Here is a 14,678-nt window from a genome sequence, read left to right as displayed (position 1 = left end):
ATTTTGAACCAAACCAACATTTGTTATTGAAGTAGAAGTCCTGGGAGTGCATTCTGACGAAGACAGCAAAGGTAATAACATTTTTCTTATAGTAAATCTGACTTTGGTGAGTGCTAAACTTGCTGGGTGTCTAAATAGCTAGCCCTGTGATGCCGGGCTATCTACTGAGAATATTGCAAAATGTGCTTTCACCGAAAAGCTATTTTAAAATCGGACATATCGAGTGCATAGAGGAGTTCTGTATCTATAATTCTTAAAATAATTGTTATGCTTTTTGTGAACGTTTATCGTGAGTAATTTAGTAAATTAACCGGCAGTGTTCGGTGGGAATGCTAGTCACATGCTAGTCACATGCTAATGTAAAAAGCTGGTTTTTGATATAAATATGAACTTCATTGAACAAAACATGCATGTATTGTATAACATAATGTCCTAGGGTTGTCATCTGATGAAGATCATCAAAGGTTAGTGCTACATTTAGCTGTGGTTTGGGTTTATGTGACATTATATGCTAGCTTGAAAAATGGGTGTCTGATTATTTCTGGCTGGGTACTCTGCTGACATAATCTAATGTTTTGCTTTCGTTGTAAAGCCTTTTTGAAATCGGACAGTGTGGTTAGATTAACGAGAGTCTTGTCTTTAAAATGGTGTAAAATAGTCATATGTTTGAAAAATTGAAGTTTTTGCATTTTTGAGGTTTTTGAATAACGCGCCACGGGATTACACTGGCTGTTACGTAGGTGGGACGATTTGGTGCCACCTACCCTAGAGAGGTTAAATGTACATATTTGACACACTTTGACAACATTGTGCATGTTCATTAATATAGTAATTATTATTCAACATGTTCTCACCTGGGATTTGAACTGATAACCTCTTGGTTTACAGCATTTTCCTCCTACACCACCATGTCTGTGTCAATTATTGATTTGATTGACTTATTTCCACAATTTAAGGACTTTCTATATCGTTGTCTAAGGTTGGTGGGGCAAATTAACCTGTTTTAATGATACTCCTGAACAGTTTTGAAAACCTTGTTTTGAAAACCAATTTTTTTTAAACAAATTTGGGGGCTTGCCTGTTTTGCATTTTATTTTGCCATTAAAACGTGTCACATATCAGTTTTCAAACAATGTATTATTGAGTAAATAAAGCTGCATACAAACATGGTCTCTTTTTTGTTTTCTTGAGTAAGGCAGCTCCAAAATGCCGCATAGCTCAGTGCTTTCTGTGGTGGTGGGGCAAGCCAGCAGAAAATACAGAGTGTCACGCCGTGATTGGCTCAGTGTTCTGTCACTCATGGCGACACTATGTCACCACCAAGTCTAAGGGTAGAGGTACAAAATTCTAGCCCCTTGGGTGCTACCATAGAGTTACATTAGAAGTGCTCATCCAAAGCTCAAGGTCATTAGCCATAGATAAAATTGTCAAATCACGTTATATGTACAGTAGCTTTGATTGGACTGATCATGTCAACATCATACTTTAAAAATCTTAGCTAGCAGTCATCATCATGAATCAAGTCGTCAATCTACTGGCTATTCCTTTTTAATCCTTGTCATATGACGAGAAATAATGAATAGAAATTATAGATAAAACGTATCGGTGCTCATCGGCCACTGGACATAAACATTACACAAGAAGTTGGAAATCGCAAAATTCAACAATGAGTGGTTTGGAAGGAATCAGTGACATTGGCTAACTGCAAGCATTACAAAGCAATCACTTGCCTGCTATTCAGTGGAGTGGGTGTGTGGTCCCAAATCTGGGATTAAGGGGCTCTTTTCCAAGTTTAAAATGATAAATATTGGCCATGCTGTCAATGAAGCATGATTTGTGTCGCGTTCAAAACAACCGTTAACTCGGAACTGGGAAAACTTGACTTCAGTGAGTTCAAGACAACTGGGAAGTCTGGAATAAACGAGCACCGACTGGGAAAATACGTTTTGAACGGTCATCCAACTCGGAATTGTAAATCCGGCCTCTTTCTAGAGCTACGACCTGAGGATCAATGACGTCATCATGATTCAACCTTGTTTTTTACCCGAGTTCCAAGTTGATTTGAAAGCACCATAAATCCAGAGAATGCCAGACTTTGACGACAAAATTTGCTCACAAAGGACCGCCGCGCCACCTTCCTGTTCAAGTGAGCACAGCACAACTAGGTGAGTCCAAAAATGCATTGTATGCTGCTGCATAAATGATGTAATATGCCAGGGAGATATGTATACTGTAGCTAAGAAAGTAATACTAAGTGTATGTTGTGTAGTAAGATGTTAGTAGCCCATGTGCCTAATAATTTGGTCTATTTACCCCTCTTAATTTTGCTTACTGTTCTGACTTGGTGGTGCACATGTAGCCTATAACCTGTTTTAGAGAAATGTAATTATCGAATATTCTAAGAGCTTTCATTGTCTGCTTACATGTCCCCTTTATTTATCCTACGGTTCTGACTTGGTGTACAGGGAGAACACTGTAAGAAAGGCCGATGTTCTGAAGTATATGTCACTGTACATTTCAAAAGTTATGGTGGTAAAAGTTACATTGATTACGTCTGTCCTTGCTCGCTCATTAATATCTTAATCGAAATTACGGATTGCCTCGTATCTGCTTGTCGCCACTTGTCCCTTTTGTACATCTCAATTGTCATTAGAAACCTAATTTGTTTAAGCAAGTCAGACATATCAGCTATGTTTTTTTAAATTAAAAGGCAGTAAACGAGGCTGAATGAACTGTTTTGCTGCCAGACAAGACTCGGCTGATAGCTAGGTGTAGCAGTGGTAAGATGTTGGGACTGCTGTTGGGACAGCTTTATGTAGGCCCTAACAGTTTGTTGGCACTGTTTGACACCATTATAGTGCAATTAATTTATTGTTTAGTGTTGTGTAGTAATCACTGTGATAAATAAAAGTTTTTCTTGAGTGCTTTTAATAGAGCTGAGATTTACTTCAAAGTGCACTCACCCTAATACTTACACCTATCAAGTTGTTTCAGATCTACACAAGTGCCTAGGGAGGAGAGGTTAGGGTTTCTTCAGTACAGGGCCTAACTATACTGGCCTAATAAGCATATTCCCTAGATATATCCCATATTGGGGCACAGGTTAGTGTGTGTCATTTGTGCTGGTGGCCTGGGTTCAAGACTTTATGTTAATGTCATTATTTGGCAACAGTTACAACACACTTAATTTATCTATACTGAACAAAAATATAAACGCAACATGCAACAATTTCATTTTACTGAGTTACAGTTCATATTAGGAAATCAGTCAATTGAAATAAATAAATTAGGCAGTAATCTATGGATTTCACATGATTGGGAATACAGATATGCATCGGTTGGTCACAGATACCTTTAAAAAAAAGGTATCACGAAAACAGTCAGCATCTGGTGTGACAACCATTTGCCTCCTGCAGCAGGACACTTCTCCATCACATAGAGTTGATCAGGCTGTTGATTGTGGCCTATGGAACGTTGTCACACTCAACTTCAATGGCTGTGCGAAGTTGCTGGATATCGATCCAGAGCATCCCAAACATGCTCAATGGGTGGTATGTCTGGTGAGTATGCAGGCCATGGAAGAACTGGGACATTTTCAGCTTCCAGGAATTGTGTACAGATCCTTGCAACATGGGGCTGTGCATTATCATGCTGCAACATGAGGTGATGGTGGTGGATGAATGGGACGACGATGGGCTTCAGGATCTCGTCACGGTATCTCTGTGGATTCAAATTGCCATTGATAAAATGCATTGTGCTGGTTGTCCGTAGCTTATGCCTGCCCATACGATAACCCCACCGTTGGGCACTCTGTTCACAATATTGACATCAGCAAACCACTCGCCCACACAACGCCATACACGTGATCTGCGGATGTGAGGCCGGTTGGACGTACTGCCAAATTCTCTAAAATAACAGCAGCTTATGGTTGAGAAATGAACATTCAATTCTCTGGCAACAGCTCTGGTGGACATTCCTGCAGTCAGCATGCCAATTGCACACTTAAGTCTTGTGGCATTGTGCTGTGTGACAAAACTGCACAATTTAGAGTGGCCTTTTATTGTCTCTAGCACAAGATGCACCTGTGTAATGATTATGCTGTTTAATCAGCTTCTTGATATGCCACACCTGTCAGGTGGATGGATTATCTCTTGGTAAATGAGAAATGCTCACTAACAGGGATGTAAACCAATGTATTTGAGAGAAAAATGTTTTTTGTGCGCATGGAATATTTCTGGGATCTTTTATTTCGGGTCATGAAACATGGGACCAACACTTTACATGTTGCATTTATATTTTTGTTTAGCGTAATTAAAATTAGTTCCTCATTGAAAGATGGGAAGTGGTAGAGTTCTAGATAGCTGAGCATCTCAAAGAGAACTTTCTACACATACAGTGTATTTGGAAAGTATTCAGACCCCTTGACTTTTTCCACATTTTGTTACGTTACAGCCTTATTCTGAAATGTGTTAAATATTTTTTTCTCATCAGTCTACACACAATATGTCACGTCCTGACCAGCAGAGGGAGCAATTGTATTAGTTTTGGTCAGGACGTGGCAGGTTTTTGTGTGTTAAGTGTTGTGTTGGTGATTGGACTCCCAATTGAAGGCAGGTGTGTTGAGTTGCCTTTGATTGGGAGTCCTATATAGTAGTGTGTGTTTTTCGTTGGGGTTGTGGGTAGTTGTTTTTGCAATGCGTTAGTTAGCATGCAAAACTGTTGCTGTCTTGTTTATTGTTTTTTCCTGTGGATGCCTTACTTGAGTATTAAAAACTATGAGTATCCACATTCCCGCTGCGCCTTGGTCCATTCTTGAAGACAGTTGTGACACAATACCCCATAATGGCAAAGTGAAAACAGTTTTTTTGAAATGTAGCACATTCATTAAAAATGAAAAACAGAAATACCTTATTTACATAAGTATTATAACACATCGCTATAAGACTCGAAATTGATCTCAGGTACGTTTATTTATTTATTGATTTTATTTAACTAGGCAAGTCAGTTACAGTGGGGGGAAAAAGTATTTGATCCCCTGCTGATTTTGTACGTTTGCCCACTTACAAAGAAATGATCAGTCTATCATTTTAATGGTAGGTTTATTTGAACAGTGAGAGACAGAATAACAACAAAAAAATCCAGAAAAACGCATGTCAAAAATGTTATAAATTGATTTGCATTTTAATGAGGGAAATAAGTATTTGACCCCTCTGCAAAACATGACTTAGTACTTGGTGGCAAAAACCTTGTTGGCGATCACAGAGGTCAGATGTTTCTTGTAGTTGGCCACCAGGTTTGCACACATCTCAGGTGGGATTTTGTCCCACTCCTCTTTGCAGATCTTCTCCAAGTCATTAAGGTTTCGAGGCTGACGTTTGGCAACTCGAACCTTCAGCTGTGTCTGGAGACTGGCTAAGCCACACCAGGACCTTAATGTGCTTCTTCTTGAGCCACTTCTTTGTTGCCTTGGCCATGCGTTTTGGGTCATTGTCATGCTGGAATACCCATCCACGACCCATTTTCAATGCCCTGGCTGAGGGAAGGAGGTTCTCACCCAAGATTTGATAGTACATGGCCCTGTCAAATGATGCAGTGAAGTTGTCCTGTCCCCTTAGCAGAAAAACACCCCCAAAGCATAATGTTTCCACCTCCATGTTTGATGGTGGAGATAGTGTTCTTGGGGTCATAGGCAGCATTCCTCCTCCTCCAAACACGGCGAGTTGAGTTGATGCCAAAGAGCTCCATTTTGGTCTCATCTGACCACAACACTTTCACCAGTTGTCCTCTGAATCATTCAGATGTTCATTGGCAAACTTCAGACGGGCATGTATATGTATTCTTCAGTAGGGGGACCTTGCGGGCACGCAGTATTTCAGTCCTTTACGGCGTAGTATGTTACCAATTGTTTTCTTGGTGACTATGGTCCCAGCTGCCTTGAGATCATTGACAAGATCCTCTCGTGTAGTTCTGGGCTGATTCCTCACCGTTCTCATGATCATTGCAACCCCACGAGGTGAGATCTTGCATGGAGCCCCAGCCCGAGGGATATTGACAGTTCTTTTGTGTTTTTCCATTTGCGAATAATCGCACCAAATGTTGTCACCTTCTCAACAAGCTGCTTGGAAATGGTCTTGTAGCCCATTCCAGCCTTGTGTAGGTCTACAATCTTGTCCCTGACATCCTTGGAGAGCTCTTTGGTCTTGGCCATGGTGGAGAGTTTGGAATCTGATTGATTGTATCTGTGGACAGGTGTCTTTTTTACAGGTAACAAGCTGCGGTTAGGAGCACTCCCTTTAAGAGTGTGCTCCTAATCTCAGCTCGTTACTTGTATAAAAGACACCTGGGAGACAGAAATCTTTCTGATTGAGAGGGGGTCAAATACTTATTTCCCTCATTAAAATGCTAATCAATTTATAACATTTTTGACATGCGTTTTTCTCAATATTTTTGATGTTATTCTGTCTCTCACTGTTCAAATAAACCTACCATTAAAATGATAGACTGATCCTTTCTTTATCAGTGGGCAAACATACAAAATCAGCAGGGGATCAAATACTTTTTTCCCCCACTGTAAGAACAAATTCTTATTTACAATGACGGCCTACAATCCTGTTTCCATTGATCATCCTTGAGATGTTTAAATAACTTGATTGGAGTCCATCTGTGGTAAATTCAAATGATTGGACATGATTTGGAAAATATAAGGTCCCACAGTTGACAGTGCATGTCCGAGCAAAATCCAAGCCACAAGGTCGAAGGAATTGTCCGTAGAGCTCAGAGACTTGTGTTGAGGCACAGATCTGGTGGAAGGGTACCAAAACACTTTTGTATCATTGAAGGTCCCCAAAAACACATTGGCCTCCATCATTCTTAAATGGAAGAAATTGGAACAACCAAGACTCTTCCTAGAGCTGGCCAACGGTCCAAACTGAGCAATCGGGGGAGAAGGGCCTTGGTCAGGGAGGTGACCAAGAACCTGATGGTTACTCTGACAGAGCTCCAGAGTTTGTCTGTGGAGATGGGAGAACTTTCCAGAAGGAAAAGCATCTCTGCAGCACTCCACCCATCAGGCCTTTATGGTAGAGTGGCCAGACGGAAGCCACTCCTCAGTAAAAGGCACATGACAGCCCCCTGAAGGACTCTCAGAGCATGAGAAACAAGATTCTCTGGTCGGATGAAACCAAGATTGAACTCTTTTGGCCTGAATGCCAAGCGTCACGTCTGGAGGAAACCTGGCACCATCCCTACGGTGAAGCATGGTGGTGGCCGCATCATACTGTGGCGATGTTTATCAGCGGCAGGGACTGGATCGAGGGAAAGATGAACGGAGCAAAGTACAGAGAGATCGTTGATGAAAACCTGCTCCAGAGCACTCAGGACCTCAGACTGGAGTGATGGTTCACCTTCCAACAGGACAACGACCCCAGGCACACAACCAAGACAATGCAGGAATGCTCCCAATCAAACATCTCTGGAGAGACCTGAAAATAGCTATGCAGCGACACTCCCCATTGAACCTGACAGAGCTTGAGAGGGTCTGCAGAGAAAAATGGGAGAAATTCCCAAAATACAGGTGTGCCAAGCTTGTAGCGTCATACCCAAGAAGACTCGAGGTTGTAATCGCTGCCAAAGGTTCTTCAACAAAGTACTGAGTAAAGGGTCTGAATACTTATGTAAATGTGATATTTCATGTATTTCTTTTTTTGACAAAACAATCTGAAAATCTGGTTTTGCTTTGTCATTATGGGGTATTGTGTGTAGATTGATGAGGGGGAAAAAATCTGCCATTTTAGAATAAGGCTGTAACGTAACAAAATTTGGAAAAAGTCAAATAGTCTTAGGAACTTTCAGAATGCACTGTATGGCATGTAGAACAAACATGTGTCTCTGATAAGGAATCACATATACTCTCATCATTGCATTTCTATCTGTAACATTCCTAATTTGTTGCCATACCCATACAGAAACATACCCAATACATGGTTGCCATATTCTCAGAATATCAGTATATTTGCAGTAGCATGTCTGTACTTTCTAACATTTGTCATTTAAGCAATGATGACACCAGTTATACCAAAACAATACACAACACAGAGTTCCATCTCCAACTTTTAATTTATTTATATATATTTATATATAAATAAATGCCCCCCTTTTTTTGTGATTTTTGCCTCTCCACAACGTGCTCGGGAGAGGCAAAGGTCGAGTCATGCATCCTCCGAAACATGACCCGCCAAACAATTCTTAACACATGCTCATTTAACCCGGAAGCCAGGTGCACCAATGTGTCGGAGGAAACACTGTTCAACTGACGGCCAAAGTCAGCCTGCAGGCGCCCAGCCCGCTACAAGGAGTTGCTAGAGCACGATGAGCCAAGTAAAGACACCACAGCCAGACCCTCCCCTTAACCAGACGATGCTGGGCCAATAGTGCTTTTATACATGTCTTACTACTCGAAAGTTGTCTTAATTCTCGCTCAAAAAACTCCCGTGGCCTATTTTTCAAATTGGCATGTTTTGTTTCAACAATTACTACTTCGCATGCAAGCCAGTGAATTCTATGCATTACAGCTGGATGAGTCAACAGACATGGCGGGCCTGGCACAGCTCCTGGTATATGTCTGTTACGTTTATGGGAGGTCAATTAAGGAAGACATCCTGGTTCCAAACATCTTCCATTTAAGAACGATGGAGGCCACTGTGTTCTTGGGGACATTCAATGCTGCAGAAATGTTTTGGTACCCTTCCACAGATCTGTGCCTCGATAGAATCCTGTCTCGGAGCTCTTAGGGAAATTCCTTCGACCTCATGGCTTGGTTTTTGCTCTGACATGCACTGTCAACTGTGGGACCTTATATAGACAGGTGTGTGCCTTTCCAAATCATATCCAATCAATTTAATTGACCATGTATGTGAACTTCCGACTTCAACTGTATGTACTTATTGAGCCAGTATAGTTAGGCCCTGTCCAGAAGAAACCATTAACCCTCCTCCCTAGGCACTTGTTTAGATCTGAAACAACTTGGTAGGTATAAGAAATTATTTCATTGATCATAGTGATCCAGAAGTATCATTAAAACAGGTTAATATTCTCCACCAACATTAGACAACTACACAGAAGGCCCTTCAAGTGCTGAAATAAGTAAATCAAATACATTTTGAAAATAGTCAGACTAGTCAATACCTGACCCGGACAAGGTGGCGTAGGAGGAAGATCGGCGTACTGTGAATGAAGAGGTTGTGAGTTGAAATCCCAGGTGAGGACTGTATAATTACTGTATTAATGAACATGCATGATGTAATTGAGTACTGTATGTCAAATATGTAAGTTGAAAACACTATGTTAGAAGCACTGTGTGTGTGAGTATTCTTAACCTTGTCAACAGACAAGGAGCTATGGATAGATCAGGGGTTCACAAATCAGGACCTTGGTTGGCTTGGAAAAAGCAATAAGATGGGATGTGCGATTAACTTTTCTTTGGACACAAATGTTCTTGCAACGTTCCCATGAAATGTGTCTAGAACATAAATATCTTACAGTGCCTTATTAAGAAAATAGTCATAGACATCGACTTATTCCAAATGCTATTGCATACAGCCTGAATTCAAAATTGATAAAAAAAATAATAATTCTCACTCATCTACACACAATACCCCATAATGACAAAGTGAAAACTTGTTTTTAGACTTTTTTGTAAATGTATTGAAAATGAAATACAGATATCTAATTTACACAAGTGTTCACACTGTCACGTCCTGATCAGTATAGGGGTTATTTTGTTATTGTAGTTTGGTCAGGACGTGGCAGGGGGTATTTGTTTTATATGGTTCGGGTTGTATGTGTATGTAGAGGGGTGTTTGGTTTATGTATTCTGTTTTTTGTTGTATTGTTCTATGTTAGTATCTAGTCTATTCTATTGTAGTTCTATGTTTAGTTTATTGGGGTTGGACCTTCAATTGGAAGCAGCTGGTAATCATTGCTTCTGATTGAAGGTCCTATAATTAAATGGGGTTTTTGTGGGAGGTTGTTCTTGTATTGCTGTATGTTGCCTTCAAGACGGTTTTTCAGCATTCATTGTTGTCTTGTTGGTTATAAGTCTTCACATTAAAAGTTTAATTATGAGCACTCAACCCGCTGCACCTTGCTCCATTCCTCACGACGAACGTTACACACACCCCTGAGTCAATACATATTAGAATCACCGTTGGCAGTGATTGCAGTTGTGAGTCTTTTTGGGTAAGTCTGGATTGTACAATATTTGCACATTACTCTTTTTTTTTTTTATTCTTCAAGCTATGTACAGTTCCTTGTTGATCATTTAAGTCTTGCCATAGATTTTCAAGCCGATTTAAGTCAAAACTGTAACTAGGCCACTCAGGAACATTAAATGTCGTCTTGGTAAGCAACTCCAGTGTATATTTGACCTTGTGTTTTAGGTTACTGTCCTGCTGAAAGGGGAAATTGTCTCCCAGTGTCTGTTGGAAAGCAGACTGAACCAGGTTTTTTCCTCTAGGATTTTGTCTGTACTTAGCTCTATTCTACTTCCTTTGATTTTTTTCCTTAGTCCTTGCTGATGACAAGCATACCCATAACATGAAGTAGCCACCACCATGCTTGAAAATATGAAGAGTGGTACTCAGTGATGTGTTGTGTTGGATTTGACCCAAACATAATGCTTTGTATTTAAGACAAAGTACATTTCTTTGGAATTTTTTTTGCAGTTTTACTTTAGTGCCTTATTGCAAACAGGATGTTTTGGGGGGGAAAAAATCTACAGACTTCCTCCTTTTCTCTGTCATTTAGGTTAGTATTGTGGAGTAACTATAATGTTTATGAGCCATCCTCAGTTTTCTCCTATCACAGCCATTAAACTCGAACTGTTTCAAAGTCACCATTGGACTCATGGTGAAATCCCTGAGCAGTTTACTTCCTCTCCGGCAACGGAGTTAGGAAGGACACCTGCATCTATGTAACGACTGGGTGTATTGATACACCATCCAAAGTGTAATAATAAGTTCACCATGCTCATATTTCTGCTTTTTAAATTACCCATCTACCAATAGCTGCCCTTCTTTGCAAGGCATTGGTAAACCTCCCTGGTCTTTGTGGTTAAATCTGTGTTTGAAATTCACTGCTCGACTGAGGGACAGCGATGAGGTAGTTATTCAAAAATCATGTAAACACTTATGGTACACAGTGAGTCTATGCAACGTGTTATGTGACTTGTTTTTTTACTCCTGAACTTATTTAGGCTTGCCAACAAAGGGGTTGAAGACATATTGACTCGAGACATGTCAGCTTTAAAAAATTTTATTCATTGGTAAAAATTTCTACAAACACTTTGACATTATGGGATGGGATATTGTGTGTAGGCCAGTGACACAACCTAAATGTAATCAATTTTAAATTCAGGCTGTAACACAACAAAATGTGGAAAAAGTCAAGGGGTGTGAATACTTTCGGAAGGCACTGTATATTCTGAGAACAAAGCAAACATGTTCTGTGTGTTAGGTGGGATGTTGATGGAATATTCTCCTAACCCACAACAAACTGGACACAAATGTTTTCGACAACTTTCCATGAAACGTGTCTAGAATATTAATATCTTATGTTCTGAGAACATGTCTACATGTGTATGTTTGGCTGTCCTTTGATGGAATACGCTCCTGATCCACAGATAACTGGCCACATGATTGTTCTTGCAATGTTCTCATTTAACGTGCCTAGAACATTGTCAGAAACTAGCTGTGAAGGCAGGAGAGCGATATGCTTTTACAGGCTCGTCTGTCTGGCATGTCAATGTTTTCTTATAGAATATAAAAGACTGTCACGGAGAAGAGAAGATGCAGGACAAAGTCGGGGGTGGATGATTTTCGTCCCAAATGCCACACTATTCTCCATATAGTGCCCTACTTTTGACCAGGGCCCATGGTCAAAAGTAGTACACAATGTAGGGAATAGGGTGCCATTTGGGACACAAGCAATGTTGTAGGTGGAGGAAGTGTGGAGGAAGTCTGGAATCTTCACCATTTCTACAAAGGATTTTAAATGGAGCATATGTGTGATTTTGTGTGTTTCTTTCTCGTTTCCACCACTCACAAGTTCACAATCTAACACAGTGTTAGTCAACCCCTTCACTGGGGATTAGCACCGGTTACCTGGGATGTTGCTTGTTGGTCAAGCAAGTAAAATTGTTAATATAAATAGTCCTTCAAGGAAGTAGGACCTTAGTTTCCTGGTCTCTTGAACATAAAAGGTTGATAAACATACTCTCACGGACACAAAGTGAATCTGCCTCTCTCTTACCCATGTGCATTGCTGTCCGGTCAGGCAGTGAGCGAGTTTTTCCTGCGGATGGGCACAGCGTTATCCAGCTCCTCTTTCAAGATTATCTTTCCCAAGTTCGACTGAATCTGCAGGGTAGACATATAGAATGTCAAAAGGTTTTCAAAGCAACCACTATCATTGAGTTACACTTAAGAAAACACTTAGGTGCGTTCAGTAGCCAAATTTGGGAGAATTTGTTACAAATAAACCTGTTCCGTACTTTGTTGAGCTCCAGCTTCTGCAGTTGCCGTAGTCCCCACATATCATCGGACAGGTCTCCATTGTCATATTCATCATCCTCCTCATCCCTCTCTCCCTCCCTCCTCCGGGACTCAGCCTTCTTCCTCCACTCTGTCTCTGTGGTAGAGGAGAGGCAAGTGTTAGAGGAAACCCTGGTACTACTAAGCTCTATTACTCTCCACTACCAACCCTCACTATCCCTCATTGGAAGCTTAGTAGCTCATCAGCGGCCCGGCCTCGGCAAAGTTAGCAGCCCACTGCCAATTTTAGCCATCGGCTTTACAGCGGTAGCCGACACTTCAGGCTAAGAGCAGCATTAACTGTTGGAACTGTTAAGGATGGTCGGTGTGCTGTTGTGTTGCTAGAGGCATGCCACCATGATGGCTAGCGACACTGGTCCGATATCAGTTTACCAGTTTACTGTACCTACAATGGTGTGCTGCCTCATAGCCACCAATGTTTTATAAGTGCTTGCTGGCTGGGATCGTTCACTACTAGGGTTGCAAAAGGAGGGTATATTACTGGAAACTTTCAAAGTTTACCAGTAAACTACCAAAATGTTGGTTATTTTTAAGATTTGGGGGAATTTTATAAGATAATGTATAGTGGCCTTTTTGGGTACTTGACATTATCACAGGCGTCTAATTATCTTTGGCCTTATCACATGTAAAGTATATAACATTTTAAAATAGTTATTTTAAAATACAAAGCTGTAAAACATTATTCTAAATATAAACCATCAACTTATTGAATACGATTGGTGTTTAATGTTTCAACATGAAGTGTCTTTTATATATTTTTTTACACTGACATAGTAAAATAAATGTGTTTTGTTGTAAATGTTTTGGCACCAAACTGGTGGCAGTTGTAAAAAAAAAAAAAGAAAGTTAATACATGAAAGAGTTGCAGAGTTAATAAAAAATCATCCCATTATTGATTAGATGCTTTTTTCATTAATTAGGCTATTTTCTCTTGAACCATATGGTCTATCCACTAGAAACTCATGGACAATATGGACACAGATATACCATTTTTTTTTTTTTACCTGTGTATGTATGTGTGTGTGTGTATGTGTGTACTTTCAAAAATAAAAATATATATATATGAATAAATTTTTTAAAAGTTATTCAAGTATAAATTACCATAGATTACCTGTCAATTAGCAAAATTACAGAAGATTACAGTTTCTTTGTTAAAATACCGGTGGCTTTGCAACCCTATACATTACTATTCACAGTTGTAATTAATAGTGTGAGACATACCAACTGCAGCCAGGGAGGGGGGGCAGGGCCAGTAATCTGTCTCAATCTTGGAGGGTTTGTTGGGATCAGGTGGCTGGGCGGCAGGGAATTTAGATGACTCAATGATGAGATCCTCTATCTGTTTCCCCTGGGGGATGGATGCTAATACATCTAGAGACACACACACACACACACACACACACACGGCAATATACAGTAAATGTGCACAGAAAAACATCCAATGTTACCTTTTAATGTCAAATATTATGCCAGTATACAGTAAATTAATAAACTGTCAACACACATCAATTAAGTTGCATGAAATACCTTGTTTGTAAATTGGTGGCTTCTTGTATATATTCATTCCATTATCTGCAATGAAAAGATAAAATCAAAATGGTCATCAGTCCCAGATGAAAAGCAAAGCAGGGCAGAGAAGGGAGCAGAGAAGAGAAGATAGAAGGTGATAAGTGTGCTGATGGATTACAATACCTGGCCTGTGAAAGTGCTGTGTGGGGAGCTTGGTGGTGGTGTCTAATGCAGAGCTGGTTTTGAGTTGGAGGTTTGAACCTGCTGATGACCCTCCAGGTGACTCCCTGCTCTCCAGCCACTCCTTGGGATCCTTGAATAGAATGGTCTAGGGACATATGAGATTAACATTACTGTCCGGATCCTAATTGATATTCAAACCGTAACCCAAACACACATTGGGAAAGTGCATGAAAATGAGGGTTCTGTGTACATTAGATTTCGTCCCTGAGTGAAGAAGCCAGTGAGATCACAGCAAACAATAAGAGTGTAACAGATGCTCATTGTTCCCATGGTAACTGCTTTTTGCAAACGTGCTTGTGTGGAGTCATGGGCTTTTAG

General features: G+C 40.3%; 1 protein-coding gene across 1 annotated transcript in view; it reads right to left on the bottom strand.

Annotated features, from left to right (window-relative positions):
• LOC106587020 (dematin) overlaps nucleotides 1–14,678 on the bottom strand; it is a 94,337-nt gene that overhangs the window by 18,523 nt on the left and 61,136 nt on the right. Inside the window, 6 exon segments of the mRNA XM_045709043.1 lie at nucleotides 12,307–12,346; nucleotides 12,348–12,413; nucleotides 12,548–12,684; nucleotides 13,830–13,979; nucleotides 14,136–14,180; nucleotides 14,301–14,445. Coding sequence (XP_045564999.1) covers nucleotides 12,307–12,346; nucleotides 12,348–12,413; nucleotides 12,548–12,684; nucleotides 13,830–13,979; nucleotides 14,136–14,180; nucleotides 14,301–14,445 — 583 coding nt within the window.

Source organism: Salmo salar, chromosome ssa26, assembly GCF_905237065.1.
Source record: "Salmo salar chromosome ssa26, Ssal_v3.1, whole genome shotgun sequence".
NCBI classification, from domain to species: domain Eukaryota; kingdom Metazoa; phylum Chordata; class Actinopteri; order Salmoniformes; family Salmonidae; genus Salmo; species Salmo salar.
Note: the sequence above shows the minus strand (reverse complement) of the source record. Positions and strands in the feature narration are given on the sequence as shown.